The sequence below is a fragment of the Aulonocara sp. 'chitande type north' Nkhata Bay genome, linkage group LG16 (genome assembly GCF_057382095.1).
Source record: "Aulonocara sp. 'chitande type north' Nkhata Bay isolate Kocher_YH1m ecotype deep benthic linkage group LG16, A_spYH_male_GT1.1, whole genome shotgun sequence".
Lineage (NCBI taxonomy): Eukaryota > Metazoa > Chordata > Actinopteri > Cichliformes > Cichlidae > Aulonocara > Aulonocara sp. 'chitande type north' Nkhata Bay.
In genome coordinates, this window is record NC_141359.1 from 9,398,480 (window position 1) to 9,423,644 (window position 25,165).

The following is a 25,165-nucleotide window of genomic DNA, read 5'->3' on the forward strand; positions in this document are numbered from 1 at the left end:
AAGGGAAACCTGCCGGAGTTCCAGCTGTCGCAACCTCACAGCTGTCTCTGCCTCCACCTTCCTCAATTCGACCTCTCTGGCTCTAGCAAGCTCTGCGTCTAAACGCCTAAGCTCCAGCTCTTTCTTTAGCTGGAACTCCCTCTCACGGTCCTCCTTTTCTAACTGGAGACGAGCCAGGCGTACACGGAGCTTAGCATCCTGCTTCGAGCCTTCACTTGATTCAATGGAGAGGGGTTCGAAGCGAGGCAATGTCATGGGTTTGTCCTCAGGCAGCCCCTGATCAACAGGTGTCGACACAAATGGACCTACAGCTTGAGCTGACGCCTGCGGAACAGGCTGAGACGCTGCCCCATGCTCAAGTGGACTGGCAGATACTGGCAAGGCCACTATCCCTTTCTCCACCAAGCCAGACACAAGAGCAGCTTTCAGCTCAGCCTTACGCAGAGCTGTGGAAACAAATGCTATAACCTGATGCCACCTCATGCAAATCCCTCTTCCTACAGGCGTCCAGTTGGACAAGTGAGGGGTTTTTCTTAAACACGGCAATATCAAAGGTAGCCATCAACTCTAAAAACAAAAAACTACCTGAGGCTAACAATAACAACAAAGAAGCACCACCTCCAATACACAAATGAGAAAACAGGCGGGAAAAGTGTGGCCAGAGGTTAACCAATAAATAAAAGTACCGCCGACCCTCTCCCAAGACCTGCCTACTAAAATCTTAGCCTAGTTAGCTTCTGGAGTGTACCAGGCTCGAGGCAACTTTAAAGGCTAAGCATCAAGTGCACAAAGCACCGACAAGCCTACCCCGACAGGGAACTAATCCCCACCCGGGATTACTCCGAAAATAATAAAGGAAAAATAAAAAATGAGTGCCTGAAGGAGGAGCTTACGCTCAGCTAGACACTCCCCTTTTGCTAACTGGAGAGGGAGCGCAGCCGATACAATACAACTAACCAGGCCACCGGCAAACAACTCACAAAAACTCTATTTTCCTTCCATTCATATCCCGGACGAGCCCCCACATTGTTACGTTCCCCCCGAAGGGGTCTAGGCATGTGAGTGAGGGGACCAGTAACAAATGAGTCCGGAATCAGAATGAAAAGGAAAACAGACAGAGTTGTTCTGTATTAATAGAACTTTATTACGAAATGGTACAGGTGGATTACAAACGACATTAACATTAACTTAAAGGGCCGGCAACGCCGTCTTACCAACAACGCCAAAGAAACAAAGAAAACGCTCGCAGCCACGAAAGGCAGGAAGACTACCAAACAAACACAATAAAAAAGGAGGCACTTCCCACACTTCCTACCCTACTCCCCACCACGGGGAGACACTCTCAGGGCCCACAAGCCCGTCTGCTCACTGGTCAGAAAGAGGCTGTCTGTCCAAAATCTAGCACAGAAACGCGTAGAGCCACCGAGGAAAAAGCCACCCTGCTCACAGCTCATCCCCAGTTTAAATAGCCTCAGAGGATGATTGCTGACTTGAGTCAGGTGGCAAACGAGGCTAATCAGCAGCAGCTGTGTCCTGGGGAGAGAGGAGAGTGAGAGAGACAGAGAGGGGTAGGAGTGGCAAGAGGGGTGGAGGCGGGGAGAGTGGGCAAACACCCCACCCACACACTCCCACAGCCTCACAGAACGTAACAAACAAAAATCCAGAAATACCACAGGCTGGACCCAAGATCACTATAGGCAAGGAGTTTTATTGCTGCACATATAACTTGTACACCCATGATCATTACTATCATATGAACATGCTTTAAAGTAAAACATCAAACATCTGTTTCAAACAGTGTCTTGCATCTTTAAGCAAGACCATGCCAAACCACCAGCAGCATGAATCACAGCAGCATGATGGATTTTACTTCTCTGGGAAGCTATTTGAGCGAATCCATATAAGAAGGAAGGACCAACAACACTGCACGCGTATGAAAGAGATCTCAAGCCAAGAGCCCCGGAAAAGACATGGAGCCTTTCTTTTAATTTGTCCTTTTTAAATAAAGTAGATGTTTTAAGGAGGGAGTTTGCTAACAGTTGTTGTTAATTAATGCAGTTTTTACAAAATGTGTTCATAAGTAGTGGAGCAGTAGGGACATAAAATCCTACAGCTAAAATGCAGCATGTATTCACACTGCACAACAAAGTTTAACTTCCAAACTGATGGTTTCCAGTCGCCACTGTATCCTAACAATGTTATCAGCGTCATTTCCTCTGTGTTAGTGGTAATAAACTGCTGCTTGGTCAGTGTAACTCAGGGCAAAAAACAACAACAAAAAAACGCACAATTGTTTATTAAAACCGCGTGAATTACAGAGAGGCTGATTACATAAACACTGTGAGTTCATAATAACCAGTGTGGCACATCATCTTCGATCTTTATCCAGGATCGTATTTAAAAAGAGATTTCAGTGTGATTTGCGCCTGTGAGAAACTGAAATCTCCGACATTTTGTGCAGCGGCGCACAGCCAGAGGATCTGGCAACCAGACACTCAGCCTCATCAGACTGACTTAGAAATAAATCCGTGTATCTTCCATCCATTGCTACCCCTCATCTCGTGAGTTCAGAGATAGCCTGCGCGTAAGGAGGGTAAGGAGGTGGCGGTCCTTTTGTAATTGTTCTCTTTGATCTCTTTGGGCAGCCGACCCTTTAAGTGAATCTGATCCGCACGTTTCAGTGTGACATTTGAACGCACCTGATCCGCCATATTTAACAAACGTGATCACGGGCTCATTCCACCTTTGAGCCACCCCGATTTTTTTTTAAGTAATAACAAAATTACTATTAAACTATAGATTACCCACCTCTACATGTAATAATTTGCACATCTGCCTACTGAAATCAGTAGTTACTTAAAGCAGTGCAATTTGATATGGGCTTAATTTTGCTTTGTAAAGGTGTGTGCGGCATTTTTCTAACACTTTCTGGTGGGCGTCATTAATTTCCCGCCGCCGTTTGGTTTCTGGTGAGTCTCTGGGTGAAATTATGAGAGGAAACCCATGTTGAGCCGACACAGCTGAGAACATGAACTCTCTCAACCCGGATCCTTGTTCCTGATTGGATCCGAGCTGTGTACTTCAATGCAGCTTGTTAAGCTTCGAGAAAGGGGACCCAAAATAAAAAATCAAGAATAACTAAGGTGCATTTCTAGCAGGACTGGCCACACTTGACCTGGGATACATGCTATATATCGAGGATAAGGTGCGAGCATCTTAATGGATTTTTAATTGCTTGCAATGCAGCCACTGATTGGACCTCCTGCGCAGGCGCAAGAGGAAAAGAAAAGAGGGTGAATCGTAGAGGAGCTCTCACTCCGTAGTTACTTCCGGTTACAATAAAAATAAGAGGAAGTAGTTGTTTTGTTTTGTTTTTTAGGAAATTTGAGCTCCTCGCGGTGTATCATTTTTATTTCAGTCGTTAATTTCTATCAGCTGTGTTTTAGATATCGGAGAGTAACCTCAATATAAAACGTAATAACTGTTAATAATGAAAATTACAGATTCAGACCGATTGAATATAAAATTTATAATTACATAAACGGCTAGCTGTGAAGGTTAGCAGCGGGGCAAAAACTAAGGGGTGATTTGCGCGGGACAAATTATGCAATTTGTACTCTTATTTGAGGTTTTACCAGCAACTGTTTACCTGTAGTTTCAGTTTATGTCCATTTTCAGTGTTGAAAATGTGCCAAACAAAAAAATCGTTTGGCCTTTTTAAAATGTATGTTAACATTACATTTCAGAGCAGCTTACATATTCTGTCCAAAATTGAAGGATGCCCCAACAACCTACTTGCTACATCACAATGGACTATGATGGAAGGACATTGTGTAATAAAGTACAAAAAACAAAAATCAACAGCATTATAATAGACAACATTCGGCCTCCCTCACATTTATCATGAGTCCACAGAGTAACAATTACTGACTTAATAAAATCACTCCTCCGAATCCCGTCTCACTGAGAACTGTGAATAGATATGTTGCAGGTAAACACAAACCATAAATGAGTTCTCAGAAATTCATATCTGTTTTTGTACGCGAGTGAACGTGCTGTTGACGCGTAGTGAGTGCTCTGCTCAGTAGATGATCTTGGATATAAACTTGTGCGCACGCGCTTCCGCGGATTAATGTCAAGGCACAAAAGTGGCGCTACACCGTTTTGAGCTCTACTCCGGTAAGCGAATTTCACAGACGTTTTTCGTATTCTACTTTTACGCCTAATTGGCCAAAGTTTGGGGAACTTGTGCGGGGGGGTTAGCCGGATGCCCGGAGAGTTTCACAGTACTCACACTGGGGCGTGAAGACTCATTAAGGGATGAATAAACAGTTAATTTTAACAGATTTGGTCCTCTCCGTCTCTGCGTGCTGTAGCTACTGCCGCCTCTAGTCTTCAGTATTGTTCAGTTGGCTAATGGCGGACGGCAGGCAGTGCTGTTTTCCGCTGGGGGAGGAGGGAGGTGTGTGGTGGGGGGGTGGGGACAAAATTACTCTGGTTGTTATAGTAATGGGTTCATACCTAGTTACAGTTTAGGTAACTCACAGGATGCTCACGTAAAACACGATAAGAGAATTTCTCCGGGTCTTGTTTACCACCGCATGACACAAATGAAGCCAGTTCATGTGATATATGAGAGTAGGGCGCCCCTTGCGGTTGCCGAGTATATTTTGCCAGTGATTGCGCCAGGGTGGACTCCGCGTAGGGTAACTTTCCAATTAAAACCCCCATCGTCACAGGTATCGCAGAAATCGGGCTTTTTATTCGAAACCCGGGTCTGTTTCGCTGGCACCGGCATGTGTGCGCCTATAGAGCAGATAATCTGGACAAGAACAGGGGTTGTGGAAGGGGGGAAACACGTTTTCTTTTTCCTTTTTTTAGGTGTTGGGGACTGTGCTTGTCAGTGGCACACTGCATTAGCCCATCTTGATAAACATTTGCTTCTATTTTAATCTGTTATATGCGAGCAAGTTGCAATGATTTTTGTTGGTATTTTAACAATGGCGCAGTCTGTGTCTGCTCTCCTCCCCTCGATCTGCCGCTAATCCAATGGCTGTTTGCGGCAGGAAGGGGCAGGGGAGGGAGCGGAACGGAACACCCTGAACCACGTTTCTCCTGGACCCCAACTTGGAAGCCAGTCTAGCCTCTCCTTTTTCCCAGGTTATTTATGGAAGAGCTGCGCAGCTCAGGTAGTGCTGGTTCCGTTTATTCTCACTGATCAAAGTTTTGGATCTGCTTTTTATTGCCAAGTTTGTTAAATATAAATGCCGGGGAAGAGAAATGGAAGCTATTTCGGGGTCGAGTGATAGTCGCCGCTGTAGCCGGGGGCACGGGCCGGATTTTGTGCTGTGGTGGTCCTTCCAAGCGGTGTTGATAATCAAGGGCACGACCAGTGGGACTCCGGCGGCCCCCGAAGGCTTCGTACAGCCTGTCCTTCATTGGGTGTTTTCTAATAATTCACAGGAGGTCTCTACAGCTGTGTATAGCAGGGTTTAGTTTTGCATTCAGGTAAACGGAATGGACCATTTGATTTTGTGTTGTGTATTTTTTTTAGCCCATCAGCTGGCTTGGGGATGCTCTGATGGCTGCGCATTACGCATCACTTCTCAGTGACATAAGTCTTATATAATAATCCCAGGCGTTTAATTTGAATATTTTATTAATCGGCTGTTGTCTGCGCAAATACTGGCGCAAACAGCTATCACATCTCCACCTTGTGACCTGCTTGGGGGTAGAGACGGGGAAAAATGTCAACTTCTGTGGCTTCATGCGCAAACTGATGCAGTTGGAAAGGTAGACGAGCACCTCTGTGGGGTGGTGATGTGGCGCAGGCGTTGCTTTAAACTGCTAGTCTTGTTGAGGTGTGTGTGTGTGTGTTGCATGGAGGCAGGCTCGGCCACAGCGCCATCCCACCTCTCCGTTCACCTGGTGTTGACGTTGGGAGTCAAGGTTGCATGTCAGAGCTCATTAATGCTGGGTCCTCGTTTTCATCTCATCCACGTGAATGCAGGCTGTCTCGTAGCTCTGCATTGCAGTCTGAACTGAGTCTAGACCAGGCTATCCCCCCCCCCTATTGAGTTGCTTTGCACATAGATTTCTCTGTTGGTGGAATATCAGGCCAGAAAAGCATGAAGCATCTATCTGCAGCTCAGCTTTGCTTTGCTTTTGGGAGGTCTTGCAAATGGGGGAGTGGGTTCCTTTGGGTCTCCTGGCTAGTATTTGGACTCCAGTTAACACCATGGTTACGGACATGTTATTGCCTTAGCGCAGGTTGTGTTTATATACATTAGCTTGGGTTGTCGCTTCTAAAGGAAGAACCTAATTATAGTAAGTCAGTGACTTGGAATTCAATCCTTCTTTTGAACAGTCAAGCATATTGTATTGATCTTGAATGTCATTCTGTTTTGCCTTGTACTTCCTGTCACATGGTCACAGCAAGTAAGTGTTCCTTATTCGGCACTAGTGCTCTACAGTGGAGCAGCTCTTTATTAGCAGCAAACATACACCTCTGATATAATGACTGCTGAGTTTGCAGCCGTGGCATTTAACAATGTGAACTCCTATATTTCTCTACCAAGCATACAGTTATCAGAGAGTCTTTGTACTTTGATAAAAAGTATAGGACAGATATGCAGCCCATTTTTGCATATTGAAATTTTTCTTCGTCTTCTCTCTGCTTGGAAAATACCTGCAATGAAGAAGTACAGTTTAAATAAGCATGAAATCGCTTTAGTCATTTGTAACGCAAAATAGCAGTCTGGCTGGAAAAAAACGGGTATTTGAAAGCATCAGAGCAGACTGAGAATTTGTAGCGGGAATGTTTTAACTTTTTTTATTATTCATTTTGTCACTTTTTAGTTATGAAGAAATTTGGCAAAAGAAAAAGATTTTTTGTTTTTTGTTTTTTTGCTAGTAATCTGCTTAAAAATCTTGGGAAGACATGGGATGGGGTCAGTCTTTGTTAATTATCCTGCAGCCGATTTCCTGACTTAGTTGGAAACTTGACGTGAGCGCACTGCTTGACTCCACATTACGACCATGTGTCTCACGTGCTGGATATGGTGCTAAGAGAATTGAAAACGATAGTTAAATTAACTTTATTTGAAAATCAGGTCAAACATTTTTTTTAATTTCAGCACCAATATACTGTTGAGGCCCTTAATATTTGACCAAATTTAATAATTCAACTTTCATAGAGATGTGTTGTCAATGTAAAATGTGGTAGAGGCAGGATATTCTATGAGCATGCATGGCTCCCAGTAGCAATGGATGACTAGTCTTTCCTTACAATGTGACAGAAGCCCAACACATTTTCTCTGGCTCAAATGTAAGTGGAAAATTAAAGGAAACCCCGGCTATTAAGACATGTTTGCACTAAAATATGTACTGTGCTTTCAATAAAACATATGTGGTATTAAAATACACCAAATGTTTTCCTTTTAAGCACATTTTATATAAAACCGATTTACCAGTAGGTTGCCATTGTTATTTATTTCTCAATGCACTCTGGGTAGTGAGGTCATACGGTTGCACCGCATCCAGTTCACAGTTAGCAGCGCACTGGAAATGGCTTCTGTTCAGCCTTTCCAGTTTGAACCAGAGCAAACTGAGAGAGAGCATGAAAATAGTCAACCACCACTTAGTTTAGGTGAAGATGAAAACAATCCGTCAGACGAGGACGAGAGAGTGAGGGAAAACTACTGGTGTCTATGTGGCTACTGCTTGCCAATGGCAACGGCGACTGAGAGTGTTTGTTGTAAAGTACCAAAACCTTTTGAAGCCGTATGTCTTAATCCAGATGTTCTTTGGGCAGCACTTGTCAGCCTCCATGACCGGTATCCGGTCTTTAAGTGATAACATTGTGAATCCTGCTTGCGGGCCCAAAGTAGTCTGCATTTAATAAGACTGTGTTTTTAACATGTTTTAATGCCTTGTTGAGATTAAATCGAACAAGATACAATCTCCTAAAAACAGTCAGTGATCACTGCCGGCTTCTCACGGTTTTTATTACTGCTAATCATTTTAAAGCTCAGTTTTTAAACCCTTACGATGTAACTAGCCCAGCCCTTATATTGTGGATGGATTATCTCAGTGGTTCTCCTGACTGACGTTTGGTCCATTTACAGGATCTTGCCATTTACCCCTAACCATTGGGAACCCTCATATTAACTTTTATCGAGTGGAAAAAAGTCTTCCATTCGTTAGCGTTCGTCCTCCAGCTTTACTGTTTATGTTATGCTAACATAGCTTGTCGTGCTAGCGATCACGTAGCACATCATTATATACAAGCTAGCCCAACTTCAGTAACTCTACAAACGTCACTGCTGTTTACTTTCCTGTCATTATTTATGTTGGAAGTGATAGCAGAGCTGTACGTTTTAATTTGATAAAAAAATCTCTCAGTCAGAACATGGTAAATTATATTTAGATGGAAGCTAGCAAGCTAACTCCCTGCTAGCTTCTAACTCAGTTAAATGTCATAAATCCCATTTTCATGGATGCCACGTAATTGTTACACCTGGCAGAGCAGCCACACTGATCATTTTATTACAGATGAACAAATTTAGACAGTTTTTCAACTCTTAGTAATGCTGCAGTGATCCTTTGACTTTTGCAGCGGAGTTTGGGCTCAGATATGGCTAATAACGCCAGACCAAAAGACCGGATAGTGCTGGTCTACCAAGTCGTAACCAGGTCACTAATAGGCAAGTTAATTAATACGGTTGCTACACTTTAAAAACCAAAACAGGTTAGCTGAACGAAAGCACCTATACTACCGACAACCAATACACGTCATCGTCCCAGAATGCATTGTGTGCGAAAAAACATGGCTACTCCCATGGCTCCAAAATAGTTTTAAACACCAAAGATTTAATGAATAACAAAAATAATTTGTAACATATTTAGAGTAACTTGTCATAATAGTCGGGGTTCCCTTTAAACATAACCCCACAGATGGGTTTCATGTTTGATACTTTGAGTATCCTTTGCAGAGAGAAACCACCTGAATTCTGGAGCCATCACCAAACAAGAAGTTTCCTCCTCCTCTATCGTGGCCTTTGCTGCAGCTGTCTTCAGTTCCTGTTTGTTCGTAGAGCTTTCCACCTTTAGTTTTGTCTACAGCAAGTTGAAGTACAGCTTGCTTGGGTTGACATCAGGTGAATGAATTGGTTATTACAGAATATTCCACATCCATAACTCCAGCTTTCTTAGTATGTCTTGGGTCATTGGAGAGTGTTACTGTGAAGCACTATCCATCAACTTTACTGAATTTGGCTGAATCTGAGCAGCACTGTATCCCAGTAAACGTCATCTGGCTGCTTCTGTGTTCTGTCACATCTTCAGGGAAGACTGGTCACACATTGCTACTGAAAGCCGTGCATGCTCTTACATTACACTGCCTCCACCATTTTTCACTTCAGATTGTCATCTGTTCCGTGGCTTCTCACTACTTTTATCTGCCATCATTCTAGTACAGGTTGATCTTAATTTCATCGATGTGTTCTTGAGTCTGGTCACTGGTTTGGTGACCCTTGTGATATGTCCCTGATCAGAAATCACATTGTGTCTTCCAGCCAATGCTACCCTTGCATTTGTGCATCTATTAGTGGGCTTCTTATTGATAAGAAGCTTTTCTGGGCCTAAACTACAACCACCTTCAGTAGCTTCTGTTATTTTGGCCTTCCTCAAATAATTTTCATCTTCAGTATGTTAACAGCCGGCTGAGATGGGTAAAGGTCAGAGGACTAACTCATTTGAGAAAATTTTACATCTTTGTCTTATGCAGCTTTTGGATCCTTCTTGTATATTTTGTGTCATCGTACTTCTTTATCGTGATTCTTTGTCCAATCAGTTTTGGAGCATTTGATCAATTGTTTAACTCAATGACACGTCTGCTAATTGGGCCTCTTGAAGCAGCAGCCAATTTTTGGGGGAGGGGGGCTTCTGGTGTAGCCAGCTAATACCCAGTACCAGGGGTTCCTACGTTCACTACAAATGGATATCAGAAAGCTTCAAACACCCAGTAGTCCTCTTCCCTTTTCCTACTTTTTCTGCACATGAATTCAACCAAATGCAAATCTTATTACAGAGATTAGCATTTGGTTGAAACGGAGCAGGCTTATAGCATTGTACACTGTTACTTCTATCAGTAGTCACATCATCAGTAAGAACTGGTGACCCGGTTCCATTCGTGACATGCATGCCCAAACGCTATAATTGGAATTCTACAAATTTACACTGCTGAACAGCCTCTTGTGCAACGCCAGCTAACCAGATAGCAAGTAGGCCTGCAGTGATTTGTCGGCATAATTGCTGACTTTTATTGTCAACCCGTCGTATACTAATACCACGTAAATGCGTTTTTGTAACTGCAGTCAACTACAGGAACATATGGGGGCAGTAACGCCTCTATTGTCTGTCGAGGCTGGAGTCAGAACTAATGGAGAAGAAGAACGTAGTGCGACCCACAAAACGGGAGGATGGAAGAAAATGGAAACTGATTTTATTAAAAAATGTGAAAGCATTTCAAAGAAAACAAAGTTGAATGCAGACTGTGGAAAGCAGAGCATTCCTTCCACGACAGCATTAATGCAACGCAAAAGCATTTAAAACGCCGGCACCCTAGAGCTGTGACGTGAGCTCTGGATGGGTCAGTTTTAGAGAGTTAAGTCAGGGCGCGCATTGATACCATGTTTATGATAATGTCTGAATAGTAATATTTATGTTTGTAAAGTAATTTTTATGTTAGCTTGCCTGTTGAAAACCTCTCAGGATGATACTTGCTAAGCAAACACCTTTTTAGTTTTGTTAACTAATGAATCAAATGCAATATCAAACCATTAATCAGGAGTAGCTACACTGCCTCCTAGTTTTTATATATTTCTATATAAAATATAAAACCAAATTTGTGATTAGTAACTGTCTTTTCTCATTCTGTTTTGTTCTGTTTTACTAGTATTAAGCACAGGTGTATAGATGAGTTTGTCCTGTAAAGAGGCAAATGCACCTTTCAAATGGCTAAAGTCATGACAGAGTCATCTTTAGCATGGTTATCAGCAGCTGGGAACATCATCTCAAGGATAAGAGAAAGCCTTACTCCAGAGGATGTTCACTGCAATCATGAATTCATGAACTGAATCATCTGTAAACTTTGGAAACTTGTTATTTTGGAATGGAAAATAAAATATTTTTGATTTCATTTGAAGCTTTACTTCAACTTATGGACAGAAGCCTTTTTTAGTTTCCTATTTGAAATTTTCTTTATTTTAAGTACTACTAACACTTGTGTGACTTAATATTTCTTATTTATTTAATTTTTATTCTGATGGTTTGAGTATTATTAAACAGACATTTGATTATTTTCAAATTCATGTTTCCTGGGTCATTATTTTAATTTCCTATGGGATGAGACTACATGGTGATATTCACAGGTGGGCAGACTTGAGCAGATGTGGCACTGGAGCCTAGAATAGGAGGTTTGCCCACAGGAAGCAGAGAGGAGTTATTGAAGTAGTTATTGACTAATGGAGGAAAAATTGGCAGAGTAGTTACCTACCAAAATAATCTTTAGTTGCAGCCAACAACAGCCTTTTAATGGCTGGGATAAGCTCATCACTGCAATAGATATATGAACAAATAAAGCACCAGAAGCACTTTTGCCAACCAGAAGTCTGCAGTTTGGAAGTTGTTTAGTTTTGCTTTTGTCTGTCTCTTGGGCAGGACATAACTGCAGCCACAAACTTTGGAAGATATGTCCAAATGGAGTGCTTTACTTCACAGCTGTCCTGTGGGAACATTAAAGCCAAGGAGCTGGTATGTTGACTGAAAAACTGTGTGAAAAGTGACACAACCTGAAAACATAACATGTTAAAGTGTTAATGACTCCACCGCTGTGCCAAACACTTATTTAAAAGGTGTTTTTTCTTAACAAGGCCACAGAGTTTGAGTTTTGTTGTTTTATTTATCTAATTATATTTTTTCTTCCTAATGTTCTGTCCACTTCCGAACATACACACATGTTTTCTGCGGTGGCCTCTTAGGTCTCAGGTCTTCGCTTAAGTGTCTTACTGTTTGTAAGAATGAACCATGCCTTTTGTTGAATCTACACCTGTTGCTCTCCAAGTTGAGAGCACCCGTGAATCGTTGTTAAAAACTAATTCAACATTTGCGGTATATTTATGACCTTTTGTCACCTTAAGCTGACATCAAATAACAAGGAAAAAAGCCACACATTGCAGTGAAAGAGTTTTCAGTGCCAATATTTAAAAATTGGATATTGGTGATTTATCAATACATCTGTACTGGTATTTATAACTGTGGATAAAACCACTCTTTAACCATGTCATGAGTGTTCATGTTGCATAGTTTGTCCATCAGAGAGGTATACAATGAAGCAAGTTTAACTCTCATAACAAATATTTATGTTTCATGTGTCTGAAAGAAAACTCTTGACTGATATATCAGATTTTAAAATCTGTATTGGTGTTGGTGTTAAAAGGCCTATATTGATCTGGATCCATTCAAACAGTTAAAGCGGTAATTATGAGCATGTTTTCTATACAAAGCTGTGAGATGTCACTGGTTTTTAGGTGCATGTTTGGAGGTCAGGGTGACCTTGACACACAGCTAAGCACCTTTGCTATTTCTGATACTGGGCTTAAAATCTGGAAAACCAGGGTAAATATATATGGGCCGAATCTGCTCATGCTGAAGTCTTGCTAAACCAGTTTGTTCATTAAGCTAACGAGGCAACAGCTAAAGTTCTCTTCATATGTACTGTAATAACCCAGTCATTTACCTGCATCCTTAAAGATGCTTGTGTACTGCTGCGAGTTTTATTTGATGCGCCCCACAGTGCTGAGACCAAAATGGCCACCACAGTGATGTCTGGCTTCCTCTGTAGCTCTTTTACAACTCAGATCGTGTGTTCAGGTGCTTTCAGGCGCTTCCTCTTCTGGGCAACTGTTGGCGTAATTAGCAGAGCTACAAAGATCATTGTCACCATAGAAGTGTGTCTATGAGCGAGCATCTGTTAGTGTCGTGTGTGTGTGTGTGCTGCAGCTGTCAGCAGTGATGTGATATGTGGCTTACAGCCACCCTCACTGCTGTGTTACATGAAAAGGAGATTTTGACAGAGAGGGATCAACAGACTGCTGACTTCCCCAAAAGTGCCTTGAATATTATTTGATTCAGAATGTGGCACTCATTCAGATCACTCCATTTTCTGTCCTATTTCTTCTCTTTTGGATCGGGTAAGATGGTTAACAAATTAACTTGTTTGTATGTTTTTACACTACGTGCACGTACATCACTGCCGTTTAGTTTACGAGACACACACATGAACCGCACAACCATTTAAACGTTGTGTTGGTCAACTCAAGAGCACCCAGATGTAGTGCACAAAACAAGTCCCTGTGGTGGTGGTGGGCTTTACCATCACCACGGCAACCAAGGTGTAGCTTCGCTGGTTGCCAAGGACAACAAGAGAGTAGCTGTGTTGAGTGATACACAGGCATAAGAAGCAGGGAGGGCGGAAGAGACGTGAAAGGCAGCAGGTGAAAACGAGGAGTAGAGTTGCCTGTAGTTGGGTAAGGAGCTTAAGGGAACGGGAAGAGAGAAGAAGAGGATGAAAGGAAGAGGCGTGATGGTGAGGAGGAGGGGCCCCCGTTGCTGGGCAGGCACATATGCTCACCCATGGAGACGTCACCTCTGCCGTTGCATGTGTTGAACATTAGATTCCCGCTTTCTTGTGGTAAATGCAACCAGAGAGGTTTATCTGTAGAGAACAAAGCCCTTCACCGGCCTACATCCCTATCATTTAAATACTCTTCTGACAGTATTAGAATCATTAGGAAAAAATGTAGTAGATTAAGACCAAGAAAGACTGCTCTGTTTACATGCTTTGTTAAACTATGAACAGATTTTTAATGAATCTGAGTGGAGAGAAAAGTCATGGGAGTTATCATATTGTTAGACTGATCGATAAATTTGAACCTCTGTGTTTAGTACAGCTGAAGAGCTCTGAAATGAACTCCTTGACCTGTTCTTTCAGGAGCAATGTGAGTCATTGTTGAGGAAAACCCAGTTAACGAAAAGTCTTAACCAGGTCCATTATTGATTGAAATGTTTTTGTCATTAATTTTTGTGTTCTTGCAGTTATTTTATTCTATTTTATGTTTTCTTGGAGTAGCAGTTTTTCCATCTTGATGGCAAATGTGCTCACAGACATTCTTGACCTAAATGAAGTAACACAGCGGAAACCTTCACATCACTGCCCCAGCATCAGCAAGGCATCCAATTTTGCTGTGGATGTAAGCAGAGCATCAAAGTTATGGCTGTATTTGTGAAATGAAGGCCTCACATCTGGAAGTGGTTGACATTTAGGCGGGCATTTCAAAGAGTGAGCTCACCTAAAATGCCCCACAGAAGGGAAAATCTGGTCGGACTTTTTTCTTTTTATTAGATGATGTGAATGGTGAAGTAGCCATTAAATATAACTGCCAAAAGCAAGCCAGTAAAGACAGGCAGGGTGGTGATTGTAACAATGACTATTACAGCTGTAGGGCATCAGTTGGCTGTGTGGGGGAAGCTTGCGTCTAGGGACACCTGAACTACCTGTAATGCTGTCAGACGTCATTAAACTAATTAGTAACGCCAACTTTGCATAGCTGTTTCCTAACTGGCTTTTTGTGTGCGTTGTCAGGTGGTTGCCTTTGTGATGGACGGGGAGTCGGAACCAAACCCTGTCGTGGCAGAAGATGTAGGGGAGCGGGTGGAGCCCATGGATGCCACTCCCTCTCCCCAGCAAAACCCCACGCCTCCTTCCGAAGAGTCTAGTGAGGCAGTTTCCATGGTAACGGAAGATGGAGCCACAAAGGAGGGTAGCACAGAGGACAATGATGATGATGTGGTTCTTGTAGGGGAGGAAGCTCCCCAGCCTTCTGCCACAACCCTCTCCCAAGACACGCCCAGCACAGACTGCCCAGAGCTGGCAGCTGCTGTGGCAACTGTAGACACGTCCACAGCAGCAAAGACCCCCGGCTCTCCTGCGTCTTCCAACGCATCTACAGCAGCAGCACCGCCGAAGCCTCCAACCACAACAACCGAGCCTATTGTCATTGACGACGAGGAGGACTCTGAACAGAGAGACACATCCTCGTCCACTCCGGTGCCTCCTGAAGGCACATCTGCATCCCACTCCCCAGGTGCACTCAGTAGCACTGAGCCAGATTCTGAGATCAGGATAGCCAGTGTCACTACATTAGGGTCTGCTAGCCAGAAAGGAGGCTCCACAGTAAATTCCCCTCCACATCCAGAGGATGCTCAGCCAGACATGAACCTGATGATAACCTCTGTGACATCACTGCAAGGAGGAGCAGCAGCTGTCGCAGCAGTAAGAACACCCACAACTTTTTTTTTTTTGTGGCTGTCGAAGTTTTCATTATGTTTTCATGTTTTGTTTTTTAAATATTTAGTATAATTCAGTTTTATTTATTTTTTTGCTTCCACCTAATTTTTAGTGCTGACTTTTTATGATGTCTACTAGTAAATGTTGGTGAAGGCAGGTGTTTGTTTTTTTTTCCTTTTTGGCACAGCGGTTTTATTCTTGGCAAAGAAAATAATGATTTCTTTGTAATGACACCTGAGCGAGCTGCTATGCCAGTATCTACTTATCAGATGCATCAGCAGTTACTCTAGTTGATGTAGTTGGATTCAGTTTTGGTTTTGTGTATCGCAGTGAATATGACACCCGCGTGTGTTAAGTTTTCCCTCCTCATCACCTTGTTTCTAATATTTTGACACTAACATAACTAACTTGTGTTTTTAGGCAGGTGAGGGCCAGGTGGAAGAAAATGGTCTACAGATCCACAATACGTTCAGCCTGAATCCTGACACCCCATCTGGTCGACCAACTGCCTCCTTTAACCCTGGGCGGGGCTCAGGTCCCATGGGCCAACTGGTACAGAATGGGGACATGGGCACACACAATAGAGCAGGTAGGAACATAACATTTTTCTCATGTTAAAATGCTGAAATTGGCATAAAAGGAATGTGATGTTTGGATTTGGTTACGACATGGTGTGTGTGTGTGTGTGTGTGTGTGTGTGTGTGTGTGTGTGTGTGTGTGTGTGTGTGTGTGTGTGTGTGTGTGTGTGTGTGGGGTTTGGAGAAGTTGTTGTGTTTCAATACTTTGCCTTGAAATCGCTCTTTAGCTCTGTTCTTAATGACCAACTCATTTTGAATGGAGGGTTGCTCATACTAATTCAAATAAAAAAAGAAAATGGGTGCTGGATGTCTCGTTGACAATTAATATAATCACAATCCTAGAGTCAGTCAGGTGCAGATTAATATCTTTGGCCAGAAACTTTAGACAACTTTTGTGTTCAGGTGGATTTTATTCAGATTGGTGATGCTGTTTTCTGTTTCTGTAGTCATTTTAACTCCTAACTTAAGAGATCGTCGATCTCTTAACTAATGATGGAATTAAATAATACATAGGTGGGAGGAAAATGTCCTTATCTGTTTAGACGGGTCACAGGATAATGTCAGGTCAACAGCCACAACGAATCTTTCTAATTAAATGGTTCCATGAATGTCATGGTGTGGATTTTGTGTTTAAGTTTTGCAGACACCAGCACATGCGGCAGACAGTAGTCATACCCATACAACAGCTTGATAACCTGGATAACCGTGTCCATGTGAACACACTCACTGTGTTTTCATATGTAAACCTTATGTAAATTAGCATCAAACCTTTCTCAGTTGGAATTACCAGAAAGACAGTTAGATTGTTGGTCAGCCTGCATTTCTTTATGTATTGTCTAATATGATTTCCTCAAACTCAGATCCATCTGACTGAAAGTTTAACACAGCTCGACTTCTGTAACAGCACAGTGTGTCATTCAGCAAAGCATTGATTTGACCAATCAAAAGCATGCTTTTGATGGAATCTTTGTTTAGGCTGTGATTGTAAGAATTGATTAAATTAGTTTTAAAATCCTTGACTAACAGCTCCCCCTCCACTCTTTTACTTTTTGAAAAATTTGGTGCTTAAACAAAATGTGCGATATTGCAGATCTACAGGAAGTTTGGTGTTTGCTCATCATACACTTTCTGGACTTGAGTTTATATGCCAGCCTTTTGGCAGTTCCTGTCAACCTCCATGTAGACTCTAGATGGTGCTGTTGTCAGGAGCTAGTCCTCTAAATATGACTTCTGGAGGTTTATTTCTTTATTTACTTAAAATTATTGTTGTCATTGTTTCATGTCTGTATAGCAGATCAATGTTTAGTGCAGACATAGCATTATATATATTTATATACAATTTTAAAAAACATTCCAGGTAACTTTCTTTCCATCTTTCCCTGCAGATTCTTGGATTTCTCAGTCAGCTTCAGTCCCCCGCAACCAAAAGCAGACAGGGGTGGACTCTCCATCACCAGCCACTTCGCTGCCCAAACCTCCAGGCCAGTCTTCCTCAACTACTTCCTCCTCAGGCTCCCAGCCACAGCCCAGGACAGTCAAGGTGATCCACTGTGGTCATTCAAGTCCTGTGTAATTGCGTTAGTTATAGTGCAAACGATCTGGAAAATTTTACATTTCAGAATTTAAATCCAGGGTTGAAGCAGAGTGTTTACTTTTTGTGTCTACCCTTTTTATATTTTTAGTAAAAGTATGATTTAAGTATAAACATATTTAAGTATGTTAATCTAATCTGCTACCCACTTCCTACTACATGCTGTACATAATTTATGCAAACAGTGCACTGAAACTTTCTTTAGAAATTTTTAAGACCCTTTCCCTGTATTCGTTACTTCCTGCAGCTCAATCATTACTATGTTTGCTCGTTCCAGGTGACCTGTGCAAACTGTAAAAAGCCTCTGAAAAAAGGCCAAACAGCCTACCAGCGTAAAGGCTCCACACACCTTTTCTGCTCCACCACCTGTCTGTCTGCCTTCTCACACAAACCTGCCCCCAAGAAGAGCTGCACCATGTGCAAAAAGTAAGTCTGACATTGAAGGAGATATTTTATATTTAGGATTTACGATTATACAGTGCATTTGGAGTTCATTAAAAAAGAGTAAAGTTGCAACAACAGAGTTTATTGAAAGCGAAGGTTTAAAAAAAAAAAAAAAAAAAATCTTATTTCCAGTTGTCATAAACATGAATGAGCACAGCTTTTATTATGCTATCTAATCCACATTCTCTGGAGATGTTTTCCTCACAAAGCCTCTGTGTTTGTTTTCCAGGGACATCACAAACATGAAGGGTACCATTGTGGCCCAGGTCGACTCCAGCGAGTCTTTCCAGGAGTTCTGCAGCACTGGCTGCTTAGGCACATATGAGAACAAGCAAAATCCTCCCAAATCAAACCTCAAAACCAAATGCACCGTCTGCGGCAAGCACACGGAGGTCAGTCTGTCTAACTTTCTTAGCACTGGGTTCTGATGACAACAATGGAATAAATAATTCAGTGGCAATGAGTAAAACCAAAGTAACACTGGGGTTAAACACATGAATTTTACACTGACTCAGCAGTGTTAGGTACACCTGCACAGTGGAAAGGTTCAGGTCTGTGTGTGTGTTTTGTAGTATCCATGGTCTGTAAATTTCATCATCATTTACCTAAATAGATGATGGACTCTCAACTCCACAAGCAAGCTCCTGCAGCATGCAAAAGGGAAAAAAAGCATCAGAAAACCAAACGCCTTTGACCGTAATGTGGTGCTAACACACACACGGAGCCTCAGGGCTCGGCTCTTGTTGTGCTGGGCTTCAACATCCCTTCATTATTTACATCCTTGGCTTGGGTGTTTGTTTTGAATAAATAAATATTTCATGCTTGAATCCTGTTGCACTTTATCAGCCCCCCCTCTTCCTCGACTCTTAATAAACATAGTCAGAAATGGTGGTATGACAATTTCGCTCTCCCTCGTTATCTGATTTATTATGTTTCTCCTAACCACACTTTCATTAAGTATTTTTCTCTTGCCTGGCTTCGCTGTTTGTGAGCTTAGCCTTTCACATCTTGCTTTCTTTTCTGCACCCCTCTCTTAGTCTCGTAACGATCACATCCAAAAAACAAACTTTTCGGTTAAAAATATTTTTAAAAATGTCTTTCTGGATTGTTTTTGAACGCTCTACCATCATTGTCTGTTGTTAGTTTAACAGTAGTCCACTAGATTTTATAGTCTGCATTCAGGATTTATCATATCTTTTTGTTGATTATTTCAACAACACAAGTTGGAGATCTTAGTTGTGTATTTTTTTTAAATTTTATTTATTTTATTTTAATTTAATTTTATTTATTTTTTTACTGTTGGATGTTTTCAGCAAAGCTAGAACTCCATTAGAATTAGTTGAAACAAAGTATGACCCACACCAACCAGGAGAAATGTCATTTAAAATGTGAACATCTCTTCTTGATCCTTCTGATGTTTTGCTGTCTGCAGATCCGGCATGAGGTTAGCTTTAAGACTGTGACCCATAAGATCTGCAGCGACGCATGTTTCAACGTTTACCGCAGGGCCAATGGTCTGATCATGAACTGCTGTGAGCAATGTGGTGACTACCTTCCCAGCCGGGCATCAGCCAATCACTCGCTTCTGGTCGACGGTCAGCAGAAACGCTTCTGCTGCCAGAACTGCATCAGGGAGTACAAGCAGGTGAGCCAGTGGGAAAGCTGTGATCCTTTTATTTTATTCAGTGGATTTTAGGACATCATGGTGCTGCTTTGATGGCCAGAACTTTGAGGAATTTTAATTTATCTGTGGTGAAACTCTTACTTGTACAACACACACATGCACACAGATAAACAGGAAGCTGTTCTCTTTTTGAGTTGATCCATTCTCTTCTTGGAGATTTTAAAAAATGGCACCAAGAGAAGTATAACTGTAAATGTAAAAATGGCAGAGAATACTTTGAGTCATTGCAGGCTGATTCAGTGTGCTGTATGTGTGCTACATTTCTAGGATGGTGCACGTAAAGTCACGGTGTTGGGTTTCAGAAGCGTTTTCAGTCATGACGTACATCTGTCGCAGATTCCATGTAAAAGTATAAATCCTGCATTACTCATCCACCTTTTTTAAAGAAGAAGTTGGTATTTAAGTAACACTGCTGTGCTGTCAGCAATACATATTCAAGTGAGGCACAAAATGAATGAAAGCTGGAGTGAGTCAGTCCTACAAATTTTGTACAGAAAGCAAAATGGCTGCTTGAATGATCAAATGTTTCACATATGGCTTGAAGGAGGAGTGCAGACAGAAGCAACACTGGTGCTTTTAGTTTGTCTTACACCACCAGCCCTTTTAGAGATTTCTGAATTTTATGAAGTCATGTCACAATTATTTCTAGAGTACATTTCAAAAGTTCTACTATATTTATTTTACATACTTAGGAGGATATTTTTTGAGTTTCTGTCTTTGTGTTGTTTTGTAGAGTTAGAAAATTCAGGAACTGCTGTCATTGTTTGCCTGTCACCCGTTAACCAAATGGCAGGTCAGAGATGTAGGTCTGTCCTTCTTGCAGTTGTGTTGTATGTTAGTATCCAAGCAGAGCATGCCAGTGCTCGGCCCACCTGTTTTTTTCTCCTCAAGCTTTCAAAATTATTAATACATTTTTCCTGAACATTGTACAGCTGAATTATGTTGGAGAGAAATGTTTGTGAAAAATTGCAGGTTGAAATTTAATTTGTTGCTTGGCAACGGCAACCTATTGGACGTTCCTCTAGTAATTGCAGGAAACCACTTGGACACTGTCAGTGTTAGAAAGCATGCAGATAACAGGCCTGTGTGTCCAATTCTGGGCTGTACTGTTTCTTTATCAGACAGATTGTGAATTTTCTTATGCAACTAAGAAGTCTGTTTTAGAGTAAGAATTGAAGTCCATATTTTCAGTTCTTTGAAACTGTGGAATATAATCCACTAAAGCTTTGTTTACACATGCAGGTAGGGATGGGTATTGATAAGATTTTCACGATTCCGATTCCATTTTCGATTCTGTTTAACGATTCGATTCTTTATCGATTCTTTTTAAAAAAAGGAGAACACTAAGGTCGAATAGCTTAGAACTTTGTTTTATCTTCTCTTTGAACAAGATAGAAATTTAGGAGTAACATGGCCTTACAAACCCAACAGTGAGATCTTAAGAGATCCAGCCTACGGCTCTTCAATGGGGTGTCACAGGGTCCCCAGGGAAAAAAATTGTAAATGTAAAATAATAAAATCAATATTCTTCTGTAGCAATAACAAAGTGTAATATAAAATATTCTATAGCAATGACACAAGAATATCCAGTAATGTCCCTGCCTACAATTAAACACATTCACTTACTGAAAATCATCTGCTGTGGCAAATGGGTGCAAGCCTTTTACCACAAACTTAGGCAAGGCAAGTTTATTTGTATAGCACAATTCAACAACAAGGTGATTCAAAGTGCTTTACAGAGACATTAGAAACAAAAACAAATAAAAAGCATGATTTAAAATTGATTAAAGCAAACAAACAAACTAACTAACTAATAAACAAACAAACAAAACAGTATATAAAATCAGTAGTTAAATGCAAGTTTTGAAATTTAAGCTTAAGTGTGGATTTGAATAGAATAGAATTCAACTTTATTGTCATTGCACATGCACAGGTACAGGGCAACGAAATGCAGTTTGCATCCATCCAGAAGTGCTTTAGTGATATAGGTATATTACAATATATATTAGCAATAATATAGATATGTGAGTATATTACAGAAATGGGTCTATTATGGTATGTTATAATGTACACGGTATGAAGTATGTTGTGAATATTCTATAACTATAGGTATGTACAGGCTGTAGTGAGTACAAGCTATGTACAGGCTATGAACAGGATATAAATATGAAAAACTATACAGAATATGAAATAAATAACTTTACAGAATCTGAGATATACAGCTATACAGAAATGGGAACTATGCAAGTTATAAACAGTTGTAGAATTAAAATTATCGTATTGTACAGAATGATTATTTATACAGAACTATACAGTAGTGCAGGTAAGATAAGTGAGGGTGTAGATAGTTTCTACAGAGGCTATATAAAGTGCTGGTGGTTGTGAGTGGTGGTTCAGTCCATGTTATTATTGTGTTTGAGGGTACAGTTGTCCATTGTGGGTGTGTGTATGTTCAGTCCATGAGTTTAACGTGGGTCAGATGTCAGGAGGCAGAGTTCAGGAGTCTGACAGCTGTGGGGAAGAAGCTGTTCCGGTACCTGGTGGTCTTAGTCCGGAGGCTCCTGTGGCGCCTCCCAGAGGGCAGGAGGGTGAAGAGTCCATGTGATGGGTGACTGGGGTCTTTGATGATTTTCCCAGCCCTTTTCAGACACCGCTTCCCGTAGATGTCATTTATGGCAGGAAGTGGTGCTCCCGCGATGCGCTGGGCAGTTTTCACGACCCTCTGCAACGCCTTCCGGTCCGAGGCAGAGCAGTTCCCGTACCAGACTGTTATACAGTTGGTCAGGATGCTCTCGATGGTGCAGCGATAGAAGTTCACCAGGATGTCTGAGGACAGGTGGTTCTTCCTCAGAGTCCTCAAGAAGAAGAGGCGCTGGTGAGCCTTCTTGACCAGCTTGGAGCAGTTGGTCGTCCAGGTGAGATCCTCGGAGATGTGGACTCCCAGGAACTTGAAGCTGCTCACACGCTCCACAGCCGTCCCCTTAATGTGGATGAGTGGATGTGGGTCAGCATTCCTCCTGTAGTCCACGATGAGCTCCTTGGTCTTCTCGGTGTTAAGCAGCAGGTTGTTTCTGTCGCACCACTCAGCCAGACGATCCACCTCCTCCCTGTAGGCGGCCTCATCGTTGTCACTGATGAGGCCAATCACCGTGGTGTCATCTGCAAACTTAATGATGGTGTTGGAACCATCAGCAGGTCTGCAGTCGTGGGTGAAGAGGGAGTAGAGGAAAGGGCTCATCACACAGCCTTGTGGTACACCGGTGTTCATCGTGATTGTAGATGAACAGTGGTTTGGTGCTTTATTCAAATGCAGCTGAGAACAGGTGAGTCTTCAACCTGGATTTAAATAAACTGAGTGTTTCAGCTGATCTGAGGCTTTCTGGGAGTTTGTTCCAGATATAAGGAGCATAAAAGCTGAATGCAGCTTCTCCGTGTCTGGTTCTGACTCTGGGAACTGATAAAAGACCGGATCCAGATGACCTGAGGGATCTGGAAGGTTCATACTGGGTCAGGAGGTCACTGATGTATTTTGGTCCTAAACCATTCAGAGCTTTATAGACCAGCATCAGAACTTTAAAGTCTATCCTCTGACGGACAGGCAGCCAGTGTAAAGACCTCAGAGCTGGACTGATGTGGTCCACTTTTTTGGTCTTAGTGAGGACTCGAGCAGCAGAGTTCTGAATGAGCTGTAGTTGTCTGACTAATTTTTTAGGTAGACCTGTAAAGATGCTGTTACAGTAATCACTAAAGATGAATGCATGGACTAGTTTTTTCCAGGTCCTGTTGAGACATCAGATCTTTTATCCTTGAAATATTCTTGAGGTGATTAGTCACTGATCGGTGACTTTCGTCTATCCTGGCCTGAAAGGAGACGCTACCAGTAGACTGCAGCAAGAACTGCCAGCATGTGAGCCAGACTCTGTCTCTCTCATCATGGTCACCTAAATGCACAGTAATGGCAGGTTTTGTAATAAGGCAGATCGCGCTAACATAATATGCACTGTTAGTTGATTATTTACCTGCCGAGTTAACGGGAGAGGACGTACAAACGTTACCGCTGCTGCTGGGTTGAGATTCACGAACCCGGAGCGGAATTAAAAACACGACATTCATTTAAGGTCATCGTGTGTTTTGTGAGCAAATGCTTTTGCATATTCGTAGTGTTTCCTCCCTTAAATGAAATATCTACTTTGCAAGTATTGCAAGTTGTCCTGTTGTTATCCGTTCTCGTAAAGTATAACCAAACTTTTGAGTGTTTGAGCCGCTTAGGTACCATGTTTCCTGCCAGGTAAATGACGCTCCGCAACGTGGTGACGTCATTTGGGGCGACTGGAATCGATAAGGGAATAGTTTGCAAAAATGGCAAACGATTCCAAGGAATTGAAACAGTGGGAACCCATCCCTACATGCAGGGGATTCCTGAACCAGCTGAGCTGTGTATATAGCAAATATTTAAACAGATTTTAATTTTCCAACTCCTTAATACAAAGTGTGTGATGTCCAGTTAATCTTGCAGAAGATTTGTGCGTCCTGCCTCCTACATGCCTTTACTCAGGCAGCATCCCCACCTGAGGCCTGATTTAGACTCCTTTGGGGAATCTTTGTGAGTCTATGATTTAACCCACGTAAGTGGTGGACGTTTATTTATGCTTGTGCTGGTGCATTATGTGTTAATTACCATATGATTGTGTCCCAGTGTTTTTACATGCGGTGCCACACAATAGAAACAAATAAAATGCCCGGTCTTCTTTCCCCCCTGGATCCTTGCTCCTTGTTTTCCATCATTTTTTTGGGTCCTAAAGTTTTTTGGTTTTTTTTTTCACTTCTTTTTTCCCTCATGTTCATTCTGAGTTTCTGATTTTGTTGACATTTGTGAGTGTATATTAATGCTATGATTAGCATGAGATGATTGTGATATTCTCTTATTGATAAAATCAAAAACTGTGGCAAAAAAGTAGCTGGAAAAGCACCCAAGGACTCAACAGTACTGAACCAACCAGTCACAATCGTTGCAGGCTGCGTCAACGCCGTGCGTAGTTATTGTTCTAGGGAGGTGCAAGTCAGATTACACTATAGATTACATTGTAGGGGTTCAGTGTTGGTGTCCCACTGAAGGATAAATCCACAACAAATGAGTGAATGAGAATGACCCTGAGATCTGCCAAACCTTACTATTCTGCCATTGTGTTAATGTTTGTTTTTGTTTGTTTTTTCAAAAAATGTCAAACTTTTCTTACAAATGAATAACAAGGCAAATGGCATAGTCTCAAGTATTCAGTTCCATTTTCACAACATTTGTGAACATATTGTTCTTTTTGTCTTTCAAAGGTTAAACATTCATTTTATTAAGAAAACCAGTGAGTAGTTTTACAGCCTGAGGTCATCACTGCAAGTTTCAGTAATAGTTCTAATCTCTGGGCCAAACGGTGGGAAATGGATCTCAAAACAAACATGTGGAC

At 41.8% G+C, this 25,165-nt stretch overlaps 1 protein-coding gene across 3 annotated transcripts in view; it reads left to right on the forward strand.

Annotated features, from left to right (window-relative positions):
- Positions 1 to 4,093: 4,093 nt before the first annotated feature.
- Positions 4,094 to 25,165, forward strand: part of zmym2 (zinc finger, MYM-type 2) — a 37,573-nt gene continuing 16,501 nt past the window's right edge. Inside the window, exons 1-8 of one of the 3 annotated variants that reach the window (XM_086265899.1) lie at positions 4,132 to 4,179; positions 11,722 to 11,814; positions 14,705 to 15,394; positions 15,830 to 15,998; positions 17,373 to 17,527; positions 17,856 to 18,004; positions 18,252 to 18,414; positions 19,455 to 19,667. In XM_086265899.1, the coding sequence (XP_086122025.1) occupies positions 11,761 to 11,814; positions 14,705 to 15,394; positions 15,830 to 15,998; positions 17,373 to 17,527; positions 17,856 to 18,004; positions 18,252 to 18,414; positions 19,455 to 19,667 (1,593 nt within the window). In that variant the 5' untranslated portion in view covers positions 4,132 to 4,179; positions 11,722 to 11,760. Of the gene's footprint in view, positions 4,180 to 4,613; positions 5,190 to 11,721; positions 11,815 to 14,704; positions 15,395 to 15,829; positions 15,999 to 17,372; positions 17,528 to 17,855; positions 18,005 to 18,251; positions 18,415 to 19,454; positions 19,668 to 25,165 lie in introns of those variants that run through there. The other 2 variants (XM_086265900.1, XM_086265901.1) reach the window with 2 other exon arrangements.